Below are 21732 nucleotides of genomic sequence, written 5' to 3'. Positions count from 1 at the left end.
TAATAGCGGCCGTCCCCCGCCGTGAAGATCCAACATCGTTCATTGCTCTCCATCTTGTTCACTAACTTTGTATACAGCAGTTAGACGGTACATGCTGGTCACCAAACCGTTCAACAAACATTCGCTGACATGTCTTAATGAAACCAGTAATCCAATCTTGTCTCGCATGAAACACGCGCTCTTAGACAGAATAGCAATACATTGTCACTAAATACTGAATGCTGAGCTCCAGCCACAGCGACGCGCGAAAACACAATGTTGCGTCAAACGATGTTGCAAAGTGCAGTGTTGCCACGTCAAACGTCACAAACTACACGATTTCAGAGGAATTACTATATACGTTTGTGCGCCTCTTTTGAGTGGGACAGCCTGTAGTAATGTTATTATTTAACGTCTTAAACCAACCACCAACAACTGAGTTTACCATTAGAAAAGAAGCGCCTATAGTAAGTCATGAATTGTGTACTTTTAGAAGTTTATTTTGATATTCTTTATCATCCTTTAGAGTCTCAAAATTAAACATTCCAAACTTTCTCCTACAAAAATGATTAAGAAACCTTTCAGATATGACAATGGTATGTCAAGGAGACAAATGAAAACAAATCGACTTTGCTTTCATTCAAAGTTTCAAGACTCCCGGAAGTGCTTGAAACTTACGCTTTAAGGAGATGAAATTTGACTTCAGACATACTCCTATTTCGGGAGATCTGTACAGTTCAAGCACAGGTTCGAGTAAACGAGCTTTTCCACGAGGATCTGCATCTATCCGCGAGTGTGAGAACTCTGACCTAGTATATGTGATACTCTCACGGTATAGTCGCTGTTATCCTCACTAACTAACAGGTAAATAGGCGCCACACACTCTGAAAGAAAAGGGAACTCCATCGTTTCGTTATCGCAAACAGTTTGCTGCTCAGCACACTTCTTCACCGCATCGCCACCAGGAATGAAAAATCGTACTTTTACAGCAATATGAAACAGGGAAAAGAATAGCTCACTCCCAACAAGTAAGCAACACCTCGAGCTAAGGGATCAGTGGCTCTACTCTAAAATTATAACCTGCTTTTGGTAAGATTGGAAAGGTTAAGTAATTACAACACAAATGAAACCACCATTTCTTTCTCGCATCAGTAACTATAATTGTAGTCAAATTGTGTACCATTTTTACAACTGTATGGCGTTTTCTGATTATATGCGAACTATGGCCTTAATGGAAGAACACCAAACAATGATACTGACAGAAGATTAAGTGGCACACTTATTCGTAGTGGAAGGGAGAGAGACTCAGAGCGAAATGGTGGTCAAGTTCAATAATAAGGGTTTGGAGAATTCTCAAGGAGACACAACGCAATTACAAAATTTAGAGGGGAAAAAATAGCAGCCACTATGACAGAGAGAATTTTAAAAATGATCAAGGTGGAACGTTAACGACATGTGTTCAAAATGATGTTTGCACTATATAAATATTTAATTACTTCTCTCAACGATTCCAGACCAAACAGACTATTATACTGTATGTGATTTTTCTTTCTTTTCTGAAATAAATTTAACTTGTAAGGTTAATACATATATTTCCTACTTATAATAACGTAAGTAATTAAATCAATACAACACTAGCAACCTAGCATTAATGTAGTCCTTGCCTTAAATAAAATGATTTAATATTACTTTCAACAACACACTGTCTCTAATTTTAAAAGCTTTTTAAATTACATTTCTAATTTTTCTGACATTTACAGCTGGGTTCACGTATATATGTATGCATATGTAATGTAGTAGATATGCCGCAACTTAGCAAAAATAATTGATGTGTTTTGAATATATTTATTTAGTATTGCATGCAGCCATCAAAACTGCATTATTCTCACTGAAAGCAATAACGGAAATGGATATTGGTCACAGTCAGAAAATTATCTCTCTCACGAATTAGCTTCCTAATGTACGCTGCAGATTCACCAGTCGTAAGTAACGGAGGCAGTACAAATATTCCGTATCTATTACTACGTTATTGAGCCTTCAAGTCTGTATGGCTTTTCCAAAAGGAAATAATAATAAATCATTAAAGTGTGTAACGGACCAACTTACATATCGTTTCAAAATTGTATTTTGTTATTCTATATTATGTCGTATCTCTGTTCTTTGACTCGCTAATTTGTGTTCCTTTGATTAATTAGACTCTTAAGATGGCGGACCTTGTTTTAAATTTCAGACGAATAATTCTTTTCTTATAATACTGTCAATAAAATTCTTTCTTCTCGTACGGAAAATGTATAAGATATAATATACGAGGATGGATCCAAAATAACAGGAATTTCGTGACAAAAAGCATGGGCTTATTTTTTTAAATAGAATTGTTGGTTGACGGTCTGGTTATGAAGGACGAATTTTGAGTGTATAATCCCTTTGATGTCACAAAAACCAGCATCGTCTTCAAATTCGATTTAAACTGACGAACATTTATTGAACGAGGCGAACAAGGTGACTTCCATTGACTTGATCATTGTTTACTTGCGGGATTGTACCCATAGTACCATGACTCGTCGCCTGTGATGATTTTGTTGGAAAACTCTGGATCGTCGGTGACTGCGTCCTTCATTACACGACAGGCTTCCAAGCGACGATTTCTTTGCTCTTCGATGAAAAGAAAGTCTGGGCACAAATTTAGCAGCCACTCGTCGCAGTTTCAAATCGTCGTACAAAATGCGCAGAATGGAGCTCCAGGATAACTCGAGTAAGTCTTCGAGTTGGTCGATTGTTCTGTGTCGATCTTCCTTGATGTGATCAAATATTTTGGCGATGTTGTCCTCGGTTCGCGCACTTGAAGAACGACCGGAATGGGACTGATCTTCAATGGGCATTTCCCCCTTTGAAATCGATCATTTGCGTTTTACTGAGAGCATGTTCGTTGTAAGCTGTTTGCATCGTAACAACGGTTTCTGCTGCGTTCTTGCCGAGTAAAAAGCAAAACTTCACTTGTTCGTGAGAATCTGCTATTTCTTCATGTCACTAGTGCACTGCAGATACACACACAGAACTACCAGAGAAACCACACGTGTCGTTGGTTGACGCCATTTGGCATACTGACTCAGGAGAGGTCTTCCTACAGCGCTCTAGCGGCGCAACTTCCTACTACCAGTACACGATGCGCTGGAGTACGAGTCCGGTTATTTTTGGATCCTGCCTCGTAATTAAATCGTAAAAAGTTTACGAAGAAAGCATCATTCAGGTGAAGAGAAGTACTGTAAACTTTAGTTATTTATATAATTCGAAGCTCTTATAGCTGCAAATCAGATATTGGACGAAGTATTAATATTCCTTTATGATTTTAGATTGTGTTGTAATTCTCTTTTAATAAAAGGAACGTCTGATATAATTATGCATCTGTAAGTAAGCCAATCCGGCCACTTCGTGCAGTACTAGGATGTTCATTGCGTCAGAGTAACCAAAATATGATCCTAAAATATTGTATTCTAAAGCTTTATTCCTTGATGGTGCATTTTGCTACTGCTATTTTCTGTGGATATACTTCTAATGTTTGTTATGCCGTTCTTCAACAAGCCCAACTCGTGTATCAGCTTCAATGGACTGATCTTTGATAATGTGAAGCTGAGGAAAACAAGGATCATCGTAGATTAAGACATTTGTGTGTTTAAAAGTATTCTGCTAAAGCAATGAAGTCATCGAAGAGTTTATATTGTTAAAGCAATAAAGTTAATATAATTTGAGTATAATTATGTCGTATAATGCATATTATCCAGTTTGTGTTTGAGAATTGTTCAATAAGTTACGAAACTGGCGGGATTTATGACAGACAATCAAATAGACACAGAGTTTTGTAAATTCAAATGTTCACCGCTTCACCGCATCTTGCTCATGCAATAAAGATGATATCATTAGTTATTTATTAACGCCTAATTTCATTTCTAGTCAATAACTTACGGTTGCCTTTACGTGTAAGATCTCATTGAGACACGAACCTGCACACCTAGTATAATTAACTGTTCCATAACAAAGTAGAACTTAACTTAATATAACAGAAACGTCCTTTTCTTAACAAAAATAGTGACTGTTTTCATGACATCTTTTCGATTAATAGTTCGTACCCTTTTCAAGAAAATAATTTTGCATTACACAAATCACGTTAAAGTTCTTTGTACGAAAGTGGAACTAAATCTCTTGATTAACGATCAAGATTATGTCTTGTGAGGTATTAAAATAAATGAAAATTGCAACTGAATGATGAATATTGATGGTAGACTTTAGTATAACCTTTCAACGCTGAAGCTGTATGAGACATAGATATACAGCTTAATGTCAGATCCAATCTATGTAAGCTCCCACCGGAAACCGAATCCGGATTTCCTGCACCGAAAACGCGTACATTAACCATATGCAAGTAGCCATGATGAATAAACAGTTGGTGGAAGTGAAATATTGGGAAACAATAGAAGCCCGATAAAATAAAATAAAATAAAATAAATAAATAAATAAAATAATAAAAAAAAAAAAACAGAATATTCTAAAAATTCATATGACCTAGGATACAACAGGGAACCTTTCATATCAGAGGTTATACTACGTGTTTTACACTGAACCACTGTGTCCTTGTGAGTAAACTGAATATTTTCCATATACAATAGATATCTAGCGTTTTATTCTCGAATTATCGAACTTATATTAAGATTTGTACAATATGAATTCCCTTCCAGGACTACATGGCTCTATTCAAATTATAAGAAAATGCGAAATATTTAGTTTGTAACATGGTGTACCATTACAATTTAAATAACGATTAAATATAATCTGGGTAACAATGACCGAACATAATAATGTAACATGGGACAAGGACTTGCTGTTTACTATAGGACCTGTACATCATGCAGACTTTCCTGCAGAAAATGTTTACGGAACGGGGCAGGGGATCAAAATGTGAGAGAACTGTACTGGGACACTATTTTGGTATATATATATATATATATATATATATATATATATATATATATATATATATATATATATATATATATATATATATATGCATATTGGAAATCCAGAATATTGAAAATTCGTGAATGTGGACTTCAACATAGTTGACCGAAGGAAAGACAAACAATCGCTCTTTTGATATTGGGTGCTAAAAGAACGTGTTATGCACAAGAGTCACATGCAATATCTTAACTACGAGATGCTTGGATAAACACTGGCCTATCTACTTTTATAGATAATCGACCCAGGTCTCTCGCAACACAAGCCAACTATTTAACTCCCGAGAACTCATCGGAAGTAGTGATTATGAGGCTGGTCTAATACTTTAGCTCCTTTAGTGCTGTTACACTCCCTACATTCTTCTGCTTTCAGATTTTGGAGTACATAACAAACATTAAAGAAACTAACTTTTTCTTTCATTATGCAAGCTGAAATTAAATGACGCAGTACTGAGTTTAAGGCATTAGGCATTATTTAAAAAAATCTCTGTTATTAGCTGTAAATAACAATAATGATAATAATACCTAAGTATATAATATATTTATAGCCGTAGTTAAGAACGTATGACGATCCCACAGTTTTCATTATCAAATTATAGTATAGTGAGAGCTGTAGTACAATAACGCATAGAACGCTCTAGAACAGTAATTTTTATATTAAATACGAGGGTTGTTGGAAAAGTTCCTGTGATAAATATGAAAAAGAAGTGCAATTCTGGAAACGGCTTTATTGTTTTCCAACTATTTATCTTTAAGATCAATACACTTTTGCACCCGTTCAAATCAATTTTGAAAGCATTTTTTCCACTGTGAGGCTGCTACTTCAGAAACCGCTGTTCGGAATGCGTAGCTGCTTCAGACTACATTATCGCTCATCACATATCTTTACATGTGTGGGAACAAAAGAAGTTACTGTGTGATAAGTCAACTGAGTACGGACAATGAGTGGTAAAATTCGATATTTTCACGGGACAAAATATCAGCAGTTTGGTGTGCAGAGTGGGAACTGGCGTTGTTGTGATGAAGATTGATGCGACGTTTTGAGTTTGTTTTACGCAATTCATTGATGATCTCTGGCAATCAAATTGTTGTATACCACTCAACATTTACAGTCTTCACCACCATGAAGAGATCTATAGTTGCTATGTGTTTGGTATAACGAAGAAACAAGCAATCATTTGCTTTGAAGCATACCTCGTACAAACAATTTTTGTAGGTTTCGGCTCACTCTGAAACTCTCAACAGTGGGTTCCTGTTTAGTTTCGGGTTCATATGAACAGATCCAAGTTCTGTCCCCATTAACTATGTGGTACTCCAAATCTGACTCCAAATCTCGGTCGAATTTTTTTGAGCTTTTCTTCACGCCAATTGACACGAGCCTGTTTTTGAGCTTCAATCAAGTGGTATGGGATCCAACGACTTAAAAATTTCCGTACGTTCACGCAATAATGCAAAACCGTATATATTGCTTTTATGTCGATGTTCAAGGATGACGAAAACTCATGGTATGTTACACGCCGATCTCTATCCATCATTTCACGCACAGTATTAATATTATTGGCAACAACAGACGTCAATGGACGACCTACACGAAATTCATCCCTGAGAAATATGCGACCACGCTCGAATTCGGAAAACCAATTATACACAGTCCTATTGAATGGCGCTTCATCTTCAAAGGCAAATGAAGCCGCTTGATGCATTGTTTCGATGATAAACTAAATTTGAAATTATTTTTAAAAAAATGTCCGAAAGAGTTAAAGAGAAATTTCCATTTCTTACACAAAACTACTACTTCAAACTGCTGTGAAAAATAAACAAATCGGCTTAAACAAACAAACAAAGATAATTTAAACATACAAAGGTCGATTTTTCTTAATTTTATAAGAGCGGAATACTAGTACCACTGTTAATAGTAGTCTGCAGAAACCTTTCCAGCAGCCCTCGCACACGATGAGTCGACAGTTGTCTACACAGAAAGACAAATTATGCCAGGAACTGTTCTATAGCAGCATTTCGAAAGTTTTCAGATCAATTTGATCTTCGAGTGTTATAGCATCTTCTAGCGAAGTTTTTCTCGACGTTACAAGTAAAAATTTCTAACTATAGTTACTTACCTTTGGAATTCATCCTGAAGTAGCCCGACGAATACGTATTGACTTCATATAGATGCATCAGGTATCAATTAAATTTTCGTCTCTCTTCTCATATACCTACCTACATATTCATAGGAGCACAAATAATCTCGTTACATCTACAATGACTGTAACAAGCCTTTGGCGGCAGGCTGCATCACGAAAGAGCGTTACATCAAAATACGTGGTACGACTCCACAGAATACATTAAATATTACTTTGTTCTGCATCCTTGAACAAAATGAGAATAATTGTTGTTCCTGCACCATGTCTATACCAAATACATGCAAACTAGATTATTTGATGGTTAAACATGCGGTTACACAAATGTCAATGCTCAAATCTAAATATTATTACGACTCTCGTCCTATTTTGAAACAATACAGCTTTTAAATTGCAATTAAACCATCAACAAATTACCTGCACTGTTTAACACCCGATGGCACAGACAGCGACACATGTTAAAGTGACTGGTGTTAGAATTGGCGTGACACAGACTGAGACCTTTATTACTACGATGTACCAGTCCGTCGAGTTAAAAGATCTAATGTTTCTTGATACTTGTGTTAAATTACATCACTTTTTAAAATAGAAAACTGTAAGATGAGGCTTTTGTTACGTCCATTTAAGGGTGTCATGTAAGATAACCAAGCTCGCAACCGGTAGTTCAATATTTCATATTTAGAAGGCACTTTCGAGCTGTGTGACAGAACTTACCACAGCAGAGACAAATTTAAAAGCTAGGTGGCTGCAGGACTATTATAATTAATTCAAACCAGTGTTCTAATCAACACACACGATTAAATAAATTTTCATGTTTCTTGCTTATTGAAATTTTCTAGCATAGTACAGTTATAGTACAATTTAAAAGCTCCCTCGTGGTTAAGCGGTTAGCGTACACGCCTTTGGCATAGGAGACCCAGGCTCGATTCCCGGCGGGAGCTCATGTGGTTCGGATTCCACATTAAGCTGTAGGTCCACGGTTCATATAGCCTCGCTGCTGAAAGGGACGCTAAACTAACAATCAAATCAAATCAAAACAAAGTATAATTTAAAACGCAATTAGAACCTACAAAATTTATTCATCAATGAAATTCTGCTTAATATTAAGACTGGTGACACATTTTGATTTATGACCATATTTTTTTTTTTCACACACAGCTTCTCTCTGTCTATTTCAACATGAAGCATTAATATGATGAACACAAACCGAATCTCAAAAATCAAAACTCTGTTCCTTAATTTTTCAAGTTAAAGAGAACGTCTTGCATTACCGTATGTATATATAACACGGTTGCTTCAAAATCAGAGAAAGAATTACGGAACATTCTTAATTCAATTCGTTTAACAAGATGTAACGAGATTTTTGCTGAACTGCAAATTTAGTCTAAACATCCCAACAGTTTTTAGAACTCTTGTATTTTTATTATTAAAAATATACAGATTATATTGTGTACAAGGAAAATATAAGCAAAACTTCTGAATACATATGTAGTTAATTAAAGCTTCGTATCCTTTGTCATAGGAATATTTTTTTGATCTTAAGGTAGACCTGGATTTGTATAATAATTTTGGAGTCTTCTGACGTTAAAGAAAGCTGTAAAAGAAACATAGGTAAATTAAAGGATAATATTTACGAAAGGAACAGAGGAAAAGGTTTATAAAAGGAACTAATGGAAAGTTCAACTTTAGTGAGGGATATGGACAGCATACGCAATTTTTCAACTTACGTCAGATTTCCTCTATACTTGATATATCCTAACTATATTATCATGTATACTGTATTTTGTCTATAAATAGTGAAGAGCTCAACTAATCAGAGAGACAACTTCAAGTTCATGATTATAGTAGTATGTACACAATTTTACGTACACTACAGTAATAATTAATAACTTTTTTTTTGGGGGGGGGGGTATGCAAGTACTGTACTTTCATTCATAATTTAAATAATATGATACACTGAGATCTAGTAAAAGCTTAAAATAATCAAACATATATTTTACACGGTACACTCCGGAGTACAGGGAGACAAATGATCTGCGAAATGTTTTTTTAAACATGTAAAGTAGAGAAAACAAAAGTTTGTATGTAAAGAAAAGAGGACATATGAGTGTTTGTTTTATCCGAAAGTACAACGGTTATGCCCTGTCCGTGAACTAATGAAAATCGGGCAACAACAGGAACTAACGTTAAGTATACAAAGAAAACGCCTTACTTTAAATTTTGGTAAACACAATATCCGATACTACGAGGGTCCCAAAAGTAAGCTTACCAGGCATATTTGGCATGACAAAAAGCTTTCGACCGGGTCAATTGGACTAAACTTCTGAAAACATTTAAAGAAATCGGTATCAAATTGAGAGACTGACGACTCATTCGCAATCTGCACATAGGACAGCGAGTGAAGTTGCGCTTGAATCAAGGCGAAACCAATTGTGTGGAAACTGGAAGAGGAGTCAGACAAAGATGTGGTATGTTATCCCAATTATTCAATATTTACAGTGAATGTTTAATGAAGGAAGCATTAATGAGAATTGGAGATTTCAAGACTGGAGGGGGAAATCATTAACAAAGTCAGGTATGCAGATAATACAGTTATTATAGATAGAAGCGAACAAGGATTATAGATGATGGACAAAATATTTTACATTTGGAAAAAAAAATATGGAATGGAAATCAATGTCGAAAAATCAAAGGTCATGAGAATGTCCTGTGGAAAAGCGCCCTTCGGGTCAGAGTAGAACAAGAGAACTTGAAAAGGTATATCATTTCAAATATCTTGGAAGTATATTTTGACGAGAGAATCTTACTGCATCAGAGATAAGGTCAAGAATTGCCGTAGCCAAAGGAGCATCCAACAAGAAAAGATTACTCTTAACTAGCAGGCTTAACATTTAACGAAGGAATTAGATAGTCAAGTGCTATATAAGGAGTATTGAACTGTACGGTTCAGAGACTTGAACATTACGGAAGTTAGAGTAGATAAAATGGATGGAGAGAGTAACAAACGAGTTTTAAAAAAAATAAAAAAATAAAAGGTAGAAGAGAAGGGGACGCTTTTAGCCAGCATCCTTCATAGGAAGGTCAATTGGACTAGCCACATCTTGCGAAGAAACTGTCTTCTTCATACCGCCATAGAAGGAAAGATGAGAGGAAAGCAAGGAGTACGAAAAAGAACACAACTGACTGATGATTTGAAAAACAAAAGTAAATTTTGGGAGTTAAAAGAGGAAGATCGAAACATATGGAAGAAACATTTTCAGACCGAACATACGGGGAGGGGGGGGGGGAGCGGTCACTAGTCCCGGGACCTGCTAACAGGCAGAATACTTATAAACCAATGTATACTGTGTACTATAGACAACACTTTTTTCAACATAATCGCCGATGCATTTGACTAACCGTGAGATGAGCTTGTCGATGCTCCTTTTGTAAAATATGGGGTCTTGATTGTTGAACCAACGTTCCACAGTTGTTTTGACATCTCCGTCGCTGTCTTATAAAGTTATTTTTGTGATGTCCTTGTATAACTTTGATGTTAAACAGCATTATGTTTCTATTGTTTCAGGTAGTAACGTCATAGCGGCTAAAGATGGAAGGTCGATTACACACGTGGTCCAAGCAGAAAGTGTGTGCTGTCTATCGATTTTTCAATGCGAAGAACGTGTCATCTGGGGAAATTTGTTAACGTCTATGTGGAAAGCGTGATGAAGCATCAGAATGTGATAAAATGATGCAGCTAATTTCGAATCGGGAGAGTAACAACAGTGAACTTGCGTTAGTGGCAGACACATAACAGTTGGCACGGCAGAGAATAAAACACGCGTCGAGCATGCGATCCTAGAGATCAAAAGAATTTCTACGACATGACAAATACTTAAGTTTGTCACGTGGAACAGCTAGGTGCATTATTGAACAGTTGGGATTTCGCAAAGTGTGTGCCCAATAGGTGCCATGAAACCTTTCGGAAGACCACAAAGTTTGAGCGTTATCATCCTTACAGCAATATGACATTGGCGGCGGAGATTTTGTTGAGCGTATTGTCACAGTGACGAGATTTGGGTTCACCACAATATCCCAGAAACAAAACAAAATAAATAAATAAATAAATAAATAAATAAATAAAAGGAAAGCATGGAGTGGAAAAATCCTGGTTCCTCATACAGCAAGAAATTCAAGGTCGTAAAGTCGCCTGGCAAAGTGATGGATACCGTCTTTTAGGATCAGAAAAGTATGTTACTGGTTGATTTTTCGAATGAAGAAGGAATAATTAATGCAACTCTCTCCAGTGCCACATTTGAACGTTTACGAGCTCCATTCATTAGAAACGTCCTGGATTGCTGTCAAAATGGTGTGGTACTCCTGCACGATAATGCTCGGCCATACAGTGCCACTGGCACATACAAATTGTTGCAACAGTTTCAGTAGAAAAATGTGGCACATTCACTACAACCCTGATTTAGTGCCCAGTGATTATTATCTCTTCCCAGTTTTGAAAAAACATGATGGAGGGTACAGATTCCAAAGTGACAGAAGATGTCAAAACAGTGGTGCAACGTTGGCTCAACAGTCAGGACCCCACATTTTACGAATGTAGCATCAAAAGCTCATCTCGTGGTCAAACAAATGCCTCAATTACTCAATTGTCTTGGTGACTATATTGAAAAATACAAGTGTTGACTGTACAACACGATGTGCACTGGTCTATGTACAACATAAAACTGCCAAATATGAATTGTAAACTTACTTTTGGGACGCTTCTCATAGTTCACAAAAGCAGATGGCAACGAAAAAAAAAAAAATTATAGATATGCCCGTCTGAGTTATTATCCAAATGTTCAAGAGTTATCGAAAAAAAAGTGATTTCTGAAGAAGAAAAATGTGAGAGAAGCTTCCTTTAATAGAACATGGTCTACTATGAAGACCTGGATGTTAACTTACCATGTTAAAACAACGGCTCACCAGTTCAACGCATGTTACATAGGTTAACTTGGATCGTGATCAAGATTTTTTTTTAAAACCCTTAATTACACTCGAAACTTAGCAATAATGAATGACTTAAAGGTGAAATTAAACGAACTTTTGTATCTTACGCCTATCAGGTTGCAGGGAACGTCAAATAAACTTCTAAACTTGTATAAGCAATTTTATATGTACGAGAATATCGATAATTCGATGTTTCATATAATCCAAGGTAAGCAAAAAGGATTCTAGCTCTTAAGAACGACCACTCCATTCGCGACGAGTCTTTGAACTCAGTTACGTTGTTATATATATTCTAACAACAATGGACACTACGTATGTAGTACAATAATGTAAATATACTTAATTTTTTCTGGCTAATCCAGTTGATTTGTGACTGTACGACATGTATTACGTTTCTGTTTTGTATTACAGTAAGTTTTAGTCCAAGTTTTTTTTTGATTGGAAGAATAAGTGCTAAAACCAAAAGAAAATTTGTTCCTACGTATACAAAAAAACATCAGAGGCATCCGGAGGATAGATCCAAGCGATACCATCAAACTAGCATAATAACTTAAGCCATAAAAAATACGTTCTTCATTCCTTCTTTATTTTACGTATAACTTGAGGACCAAAGATCTACACACCATAATAATTCACAACCTTGTATAGCAAATCAACGTCTACCACCATGCAAAGTTTGACTCGACGAAAAGATTGCTGTAGAATATGGTGTAGAGGGTACGAGACAGCCGTCAAAAACAAACAAAACTGAACACACACATATATATACTTTGACTAAACACTTCATCATGTAGGGAGAAGAATAAATAAATAAGGTGACCAAGCGTCGTGGGCTTAAGGATGGTACCTCTCGGTGACCAAGCGTCGTCAGAGGGGTTTTAGGTGGTTCGATCAACCTGGGTAGATTGATGTTGGTCGAGGCGTGCAGCTCCTTTTTATCCTGTAGTGTCGGCTTCCTTCGGTGATCCTCGTCCTTCCGACTGTTGGCAATGGTGGGCGACTCCTCTTCGGGACCGTCGTCTGTTTGTTTTTATTTGCTATTAACACATGTAGTTCACACGTGGTTATTGCATAACGTAGTCATGCGGAACCTTACAATATATATTTCTATGTACATATAATTATGTACATAGAAAAGTATTTCTAAACTACACATTGATTAAAAAATAATAATTAAAAAATTGTTTACAATAATGAGGTATACAGGTGTATGGAAACGAGAGTGAAAGTAGTGAGATGGGATTTTATAGACAGTTAGCACCAGGGAAGCAATTCGTGGATAGCATAGTAATGTCTTCCCATCTCTTTTTGAGGACGTGAAAGAATATGGGAGAAGGATTCTGAGAATATTTATGCGGAAGTTGGCCGAATGTATATTTGAGAATGGTTGGTATATTCCGAGGCGGGTTAATGGGGAACTTGAGCACTGCACGAGTATCAGGCAATGTTGATATAGATCGAAAGATTCCTCGATATACATGACTGAGCAGTGGGTGCATTTATGAATGCAAATGAAATTGGAAGAATCACAATTACTGGAGTGATGAAGTGGGTGTATGATGTTGGAAAGACAAACTGGTGTCGAATAAAGGACAAATTTTACACATGGACTCTGGAATTTCTTTAAGCGGGCATGCGGAATATCTGAAAATGGCCAGTTGTCGTAATGCGGGTGTAAGAGTACAGAAGCTTCGGTATACGATTTGGATCCGTTTACAAAAGCTTCTTCAGTCTCAGGAGAGGTGGTAGGTTTGAAATACGTAAAGTTTAAGCTCCTGAAGGGAACGAAGGGTAAGATGGTACTAAGTGACGAAGTTTTGCATAAAACACTGTAAAGGAGACCTTTTTGTTTAACGTTTTCAATTTTTATTTACGTACTTAATGTAATAAAATAAAATAAAATATTTACCTTAGTAGTCTTCTTTTAATTGTTTACCCTATATTAACGATGGGAAAAAATCGATGAAAACGTGAGATTCCACATAGTTACATTCCTGTTGTTTACTTCCTATTTTCTTCAACTATTTATAGTTCATTATCTACACCATCGAGTTCATACTTGAATTCGGGTTCGATTCCAGCCCCCGCCAAGTGAACTTTGTGGTGGACAAACACCGTGGGGAGAACACCATGGGTTTTCTCGGGTTCTCCCGTTTCCTCCCACTTTCTTCATTCCACCATTCCATACATTACTCATCATCACCATCTCCTTTAGCCTAACCGGCATAACCGTGGGACGTAAAACTCAAAAATTTCATTTCATTTTTTCTATGGTTCTAAAAATCTAAACCTTAGGATAGTGAACTAGACATGGTGAAAAAAAGCAAGAAGTAAAGAACGTGAATGCAATTAAAGTGAAATTTCATTTATTCGTCGAATTTTTATCCCTTGTCAAAGGTAACAGTCAATAGTTACTGAAATATAGAGTAAACAAAAGTTTTAGGAATGATTGAAAAAAAAATGAATCAAAAGATTGCGATCTTGGCCAATAATTTGTTTTTTGATCAGGGGCCACAATATTTTGGAACGGACCCTAAATTGAGTTTTCGTATTTTTTATTAAGCACATCATATTGAGTTAAGTGATAGTTTGATTTGGCTACACTATATGTAGTTTTCCTGATATAAGGCCTACAAGACATTTTTGCCTGAAATATACGGGATCTTTTGACCCAAAAATTAAAGAAGACCCTAAGATAAACATATATTATTTTACTTTACCTTTCTTGTTTTTGTCTTCGGTAAATTTTTATTCATGATTGAACTATTTATGAATAAGGTTAGGGAGTATTCCCTGTTAGACAGTGATTTGAAGCAGTTGTTGTAGGTCGATAACATAAAACAAAGTTCCCCGAGTACGGATAGCCTGTTTCAGATGGTGAAGATGGGAGATTTTTAAAGTGCATATATTGAATATTATTGATAGATCTGATATGTACCTATTCTCAAGTCGTCTGTTCTCGAATCTAATATCCAAGAGGGAAGGGGGGAGGAGGGTCATAGTATAGCTGGAGGACTAGGTAAGCTTGACTGGGCACGTATTTTTTAGGTATTGCAGGAAGAGTTCCAGCACCAGTTGGCTGTGTACATATTAGGAAAATGTTGCCTATAATTAAGACCAGGGGAACACCTGGAGTAGTGCCGAGCAGAAAATGTATTGTTTATGCGCCCTACTGTTAAGTTGGCAAATCATGGGATCATGCGTGCCCATAGCGGTGCCTTTCATCTGAAAACAGTGATTATTTCCAAACTTAAAGTTGTTCACGGTTAGAACAGTTATGATAAACCGAGTTAGTTGGGTTAGGAATTGAACTAGTCGCAAAAATTACTCAAGGACATTGTGCCCATTTGGTGAATGGTTATTGGTGTAAAGCTTTGAAAGTGTACGTCTCATTTATCGCACATAATTTTGTTTTTATCACTGCCTTCCGTAAAGTGGTAGCAAAATATTACCTAGACTTATACATTGCATACTCAACTAGAATGTGCCATTTATATTACTACACAAAAATAGGAGCACAAGCGTCTAAGTCAGTTTCCAATACTTGTTTGGTTGAATTTAGCTTATTGTATGAAAGCGAATTACGAATTTACTGTCAGCTACTTTCTCATACGAGAGCTTATTTGCATACTGCTATGAGTTATCTACAAAACAGATTAACATTACAAAATAATATGGGTCACTGAAGTTATTTGCTATTACCTTGAATACATAATTGGGGCTATATCATTAACGTGAATTTAGCACGAGGAAATTAGTTACGTAGTATGCCTTTCAATAATTAAAATTTTAATTATACTATTCCATTTATTTTTCTATGAAGTCTTAAGTTAACCTTCTAAGAAAAATCCTATTTTAAAAAAAGTGCCTTTAATGGCGAATGTACGAAAAATAAAATTTACGTCAAAAGTGGAAAATACATGTTTGCAAGATTCAACATCTACAAGCTACGTTCAGATAGCCCCCGCGTAGCGTAGTCGCTAACTCTCGTCTTTGGTGAGAGCGGTCCCGGGTTCGATTCCCGGTGGGGATACTCAGTTGAGATAGTGTGGAAACTTTTTCAGGCTAGCGACCATGAGTGAGATTTTACTGGATTTTCCTCATTCACACCAGATAAATGCCAGGGTAGTACCTAACATAATGGTCTCAGGCTGCTTCTTTTCTTCCACATTTCTTTCTCTCAAAGTACCCGAGTAAGGTGATCGCTGAGGGACGTCATCCTCATACATTACGGGCTTACATGGCTATAGCTGCCGAAAACACAGAAATCTAATTCCTAATCCTGAAAACTACGTTTTAATCAACCCGTTCACAAACAGAAGACAAATATTTTTTTATTTTTTTTCTCGTTACCATTATTATTTGGAAAAGGACTAAAAAATAAAACAACCATTTGAAAGAAATGATTAAACTTAAATATGCAATGCAGATCACACAAGAATACGATTTAACAAGAAAAACTTCGCTAGAAATTTTGCTATAACATTATCTCACAATGGGTATATATTCTTCTGTTAGATACTTACTCAGAAATATTTAAACCGAGCTCACACCCACTACACGTATACCAAAATACATTCCTTACAAAAAATAAACAAACAAATAAGTAACTTACTCGTTCTTGGATCAACACGTGGTGGCCCAGGCCTGTCAAATGGTCCTCCTGATCTTGGATCACGTAGATCTCTGTCTCTCATATCACGATCTCGATCCTGCATTTCTCTAGGATCCCTTGGAAACCTATCAGGTGGCATTCCAGGACCCGTTGGTGGTTGAGGTGGCGGTGGTCCTCTGGCGTCTCGCCCAAAGCTACATAACATTAAACAAATATATTTAAGTTAAAGAAAAAAACTACAATGAAATAAAGGGGAAATATACTAATAATAAAGGAGAATAGAATAATTCCATTCTAGTTTATTGGGAACTGAGCTCTCAAAATGCAATCAGGCAAAGTCATTTAAAGAAATAACAAATAAAATAACCTTTGAACAAGCAAAACTGTGCAATTATTCTGAGAAGTGTCCTTGCCTTAGTAATCATGATCTGAACGAGCCTTTCATTATCAAACAATGCAAACCAAACTTTATCACCGAAATAATACGTTGCCATACTTACATTAATTGTAAACAATTAAGCAAGCATACGCCTTGGGTATATTGAAATTGTGATTACAATTGTATAAAAGTTAGCTTTAAAGTACTATATGCTCCTTTACTGATTTTAGAAACAAATTTAAAATTCATAATGAAAGATAAAATAACACTTTAAGATATGTGAGGGTCAGTCAAAAAGTTAGGTGCACTGTTTGAGGAAACAAAGCAGGAGCGAACTTTTACAATACTTGTAACTGTACACAAAAGTTTAATACAAAAGTTACTTCTCGACGAATCGCCTAATTTATTTAAGCATCTGTCGAAGAGTGGACAAGTCAAGTCCTATTCAACGTCCGATAACATTTGTTGGGTTACAGCTTTCATCTCGTCATCCGAATGATATCATCGCTTTCCAAGTTCTTCTTTCATGGGGCTGAAAACATGGAAATCACAAGTGCAAGATTTGATCTATAAGGGGGTAATCGCACACTTCCCATTAAAACTTGCGCAGAAGACGCGCGTTAGTTTTGCTGCATGCGGTCTTGCATTGTCTTGCAGGAGCACAACGCCTTTCGAAAGTTCACCTGGCACTCGCTCTTTAGTTGCTTTTCGCAATCATTTTAAGGTTTCACAATAAGACGATGCGCATTACTCGTGGCACCCTTCAGCTTGAATTCGGTATACACCACACCTCTATCGAAAAACAGCGTCAGTATCACCTTTCCTACACACAGAACTGTTCGGCACATTTTTCGAGTCAGGGAAGTGGAATGTTTGTGCTCGATGGAGCTGCGTTTCATTTCAAGTGAGAAATGATGAATCCATGCTCCATCTTGGTCACAATTTTGTCCAAAAACTTTTTTTCTTCCTGTTGATAACATTTCAAACATGTATAAAAAATCAAAACGCCCCTTTGTACTCTTTTATGAACAGCCGAGGTACCCATGTGCACAAACTTTACGGAATTGAAGATGGTAAGCAAAAATCGTATGCACATTTCCAGTTCATACAATTGAACTATGAATATACAATTTATTTGCGATTTTGTCTACAGTTATGCGTCTGCTTGTAAGAATAAGTCCATTCACACGAGCACCGATCTCAGCATTTGTCGAAGTTGATGGTCTTCCCTAGCGGTAAACATCGTCAATATCTATACGTCAGTTGTCATACATGTTGCTCCACTTTGCGATAGCTTGACGCGACATTGCATTTTCACTATATATTTCGTACACCTGCCGATTAATTTCAGTGTAGTTACACCTTTTAGGCATAAAAAATGAATCATTACATGCATTTCAAATCTGGACGTCACCTGTAACTCCAGAGATTTTAACAACTGATTAGCAAGCAAACTACAACTGCTGAGTTAAAGCCGCTACGTCGCGCGCTGCAGATAAGTCTCGTGTTGCCACAAAGTTTTAACACATTATCCTTGGATCAAGAGTTTTTGCGAAGGTATGCAACTAACTTTTTGATTGACCCACACAGTTGAAGATATATTTTTTGCCTGAAGATATACCTCCTGAAAAATGATATGGGCACAATAGTAACTGATCAATACAGATATCTATCAATTAGAAAGCAGCCCTAACATATCCTTTAGAGGGTAACGTAATATTTTACACTCTCAATAATAAATTAAATGAAATGTTAGGGCTCTAAATGATCTTCGCTCTACCACTGAGACACTGCGGCTCCCTCTCAATAATAATAATAATAATAATAATAATAATAATAATAATAATAATAATAATAATAATAATAATAATAATAATAATACATTTACGGAACTGGCGATTCGTTTCAGCTATAAAAGACAATATTTGCCAAAACAGTGAGAACTTAAAGGAACAGAAGGCAAAAACTAGTGACAACTGTGATGTGTTAATTCTGCCTCTACGATATTCGTTTTAAATGTACTGTCGTATGAACGAAGATTTTTACTTGTTCACGTTTCTCACGTAGCCTATGAAGCATAGCGACTCAATAGACATTTTTCTTTTTCAGCTTCATACAAAGAAACTTCGACACTTATATATGTCTCAATTATACACATTTTTTTTAAAGTATAACTCGTACACAATGTTTTATTCTGTGTAATGTTTGCACTACAAAGTACACTGATTTCTAGTTATTTCCGCTTGTTTTATTAACTATATGGCATGAAACTTTTGTTGCTGAAATTTAGAATGTTTAAAAATATAACTGTTGAGAAAACATCCTATTGTTCAACATAAACTTTGTCTCAAACTACCTATGGCCATTACGTACTTCACAACAAATTATTAAAGAACTTTACTATGTTCTGTCTATCACTATGGAAAACTGATTACTCATTTTCATTATAAGCATTAAGTTTATTTTATTATTTTTTTTTTTTTCTGAATGTAGCATTCTACAATTGACAATATCATTGGTAAGATAATGTTTCGCTAAATTTTGAGCTACAACAATATCATGGATTTCAAATTTACTAGTAAGAGCGTTCACTAAATGACACTACTATTGCTAATTAATAAAGCAATGTAGTAGATAATATATATATATACATTTGAGCATTCGAGGAAAAACTAATGGCATAATAATTCTTTTTTCTATCAAAATTACCAAGCAAATAGAGAAAACGGGTTTAAATGAAATATAAGATGATAAAACTGTCGACTGTAATTACATCCGTACGTAACATACGTTTTGCGGCATGATAAAGAATAAGAAATGGTATCGATTCATTTCAATTCGCTGTTCAATTACCCTATCTTCTATTCCTGATCAATAGATTTCATATTATTTTAACAGTCTGAATCAATTTATGTGGTTCTTTCACGAACGACTTTCTGTTCTTTCCTTTCATCGAAATACACTTTAAAAAAAAAAAAAAAAAAAAAAAAAAATTGAAACCGCTTACTATTCTTACAAATCATGTCAGGTCCATGTATTTGTTTTGACCTTTCTTTTAATATCTATTATTTTTATTTAGCTGTTTGACAGGCCGGTAGCCAGCCCAAAAATGTAGGGGGGGGGGGATCCAACCACATTATATTTCATCACCATTTTATAGTTCATTTGCAAGCCTACCATGAACATTTTAGGGAGACCAACAAAAATTTTAGGGGGGCGGTCCCCCTAGACCCCCGTGGATACGAGCCTACTGCTTAATTACTTGATGGCTTCCTGTCTAATTATTGTTTTTCCTAAATTCTTTGTAAGCTTTCCAGTGTATATTTCTAAATCGCATCATAATAACTGAATTACATATTCACTCTATCTTAGTCAAGCATATTGTTTAGGACTTAATTAAATGTACATTAACTTGCTAAGAATAATTTACATTTTTACTGTCGAGCATGTGCTTTATAGGTATTATTTCCTTACATGAACTGTGTATAAGAACTTATGCCTATAAGTTTTCCCTTTTACTCAATGGAAGATACTGTCAGGTTCGAAAACAAAATTAAATCTTCAATTTAACATCATATTGTTATGCCCTTTAGGTTGAAGGGAACAGATGATTAATGAAAGTGAACTACTATGAAATAACTGGTGGAATGATGATGGAGGAAACAAAAGGATCTCGACAAAATCCACGGACACGATGTTGTCCACCACAAACTCACTTGGCCGGGGATGGAACCAGGGACCCACACACCAGAAATAAGCGCTCTAGGTCTTGTATTAATGTGAGTTCATCGATACCTACTTCTGTTTTCCGATTTCTGATAATAAAGGGGTCCACGGACTCCTGAATAGATTTAGAAGGCATGGCATCAGTGAGTGCTCTACGATGTACCAGACGTATTCCTAGAAGATACGTTTGGCCAAATTGGAAAGGAAATCCAAGAGCCAGTTAATTTGAACAAAGTAGCTAAGAAATATTGCTTAGAGAGGTCAGTTACAAACCTCCTACAAATATCGAGAAACACTTCACCGAATTCAAAAAATATTTTGTTAAAAAAAAAAAAAAAAATCATGGAAGGAGTCTTTGAGGTTACATGTCAAGTGATGGTTCATACATTGATATGTCCAAGAGGAATGTTGCTGCCAAAGTAAAGAAGCATAAGACACCATGAATTAAAATTCAACATTTCCGGCTTATCCAAACATCTACGTATGCCCAAACATAATATTAAGGAGGAGAAGGTCATTCACAAAACCACATCACAAATCGAAAGGAATGTTTCCTGAGTCTTATAATAGTAGAGCTAAAAATCCTGAATTAAACCTGGAAGATGGTAACCTAAGAACGAGGATTGTGTCAATTTGTAGGTAATTTTTCTGTTTATGTTTTTATTAACTGTATGTTTGCGTGAGTAGTAAGAACAGGTTTAGTTGCCGCCCAGTTAGTTTTTATGGAGTGACTCGTTAGAATGTGGTGTTAGAAAATGACAGATAAGAAAGTGAGTTCTTTGATGTCACTATTCATCTTAAATAATGTGACTAATGAAGACAAAAGAAGCATCTCTTGAAATGACTTCATCATGTTAAACATTACAGCATAATACAGCTTAGTTGTTGTGTTACGTTACCAAACGA

The 21732-nt window shown here is 35.9% G+C and overlaps 1 protein-coding gene across 4 annotated transcripts in view; it reads right to left on the bottom strand.

Annotated features, from left to right (window-relative positions):
• Positions 1-21732, bottom strand: part of CstF64 (cleavage stimulation factor subunit 2 CstF64) — an 82027-nt gene that overhangs the window by 15239 nt on the left and 45056 nt on the right. For 3 of the 4 annotated variants that reach the window (XM_081728966.1, XM_081728967.1, XM_081728968.1), the window contains exon 8: positions 16722-16915. In XM_081728966.1, coding sequence (XP_081585092.1) covers positions 16722-16915 — 194 coding nt within the window. Of the gene's footprint in view, positions 1-8579; positions 8718-16721; positions 16916-21732 lie in introns of those variants that run through there. The other variant, XM_081728970.1, reaches the window with a different exon arrangement.

Source organism: Thermobia domestica, chromosome 10 (assembly GCF_964235325.1).
Source record: "Thermobia domestica chromosome 10, izTheDome1.hap1.1, whole genome shotgun sequence".
NCBI classification, from domain to species: domain Eukaryota; kingdom Metazoa; phylum Arthropoda; class Insecta; order Zygentoma; family Lepismatidae; genus Thermobia; species Thermobia domestica.
The sequence above is the reverse complement of the archived record's forward strand: the minus strand, read 5'-3'. Positions and strand labels throughout refer to the sequence as shown.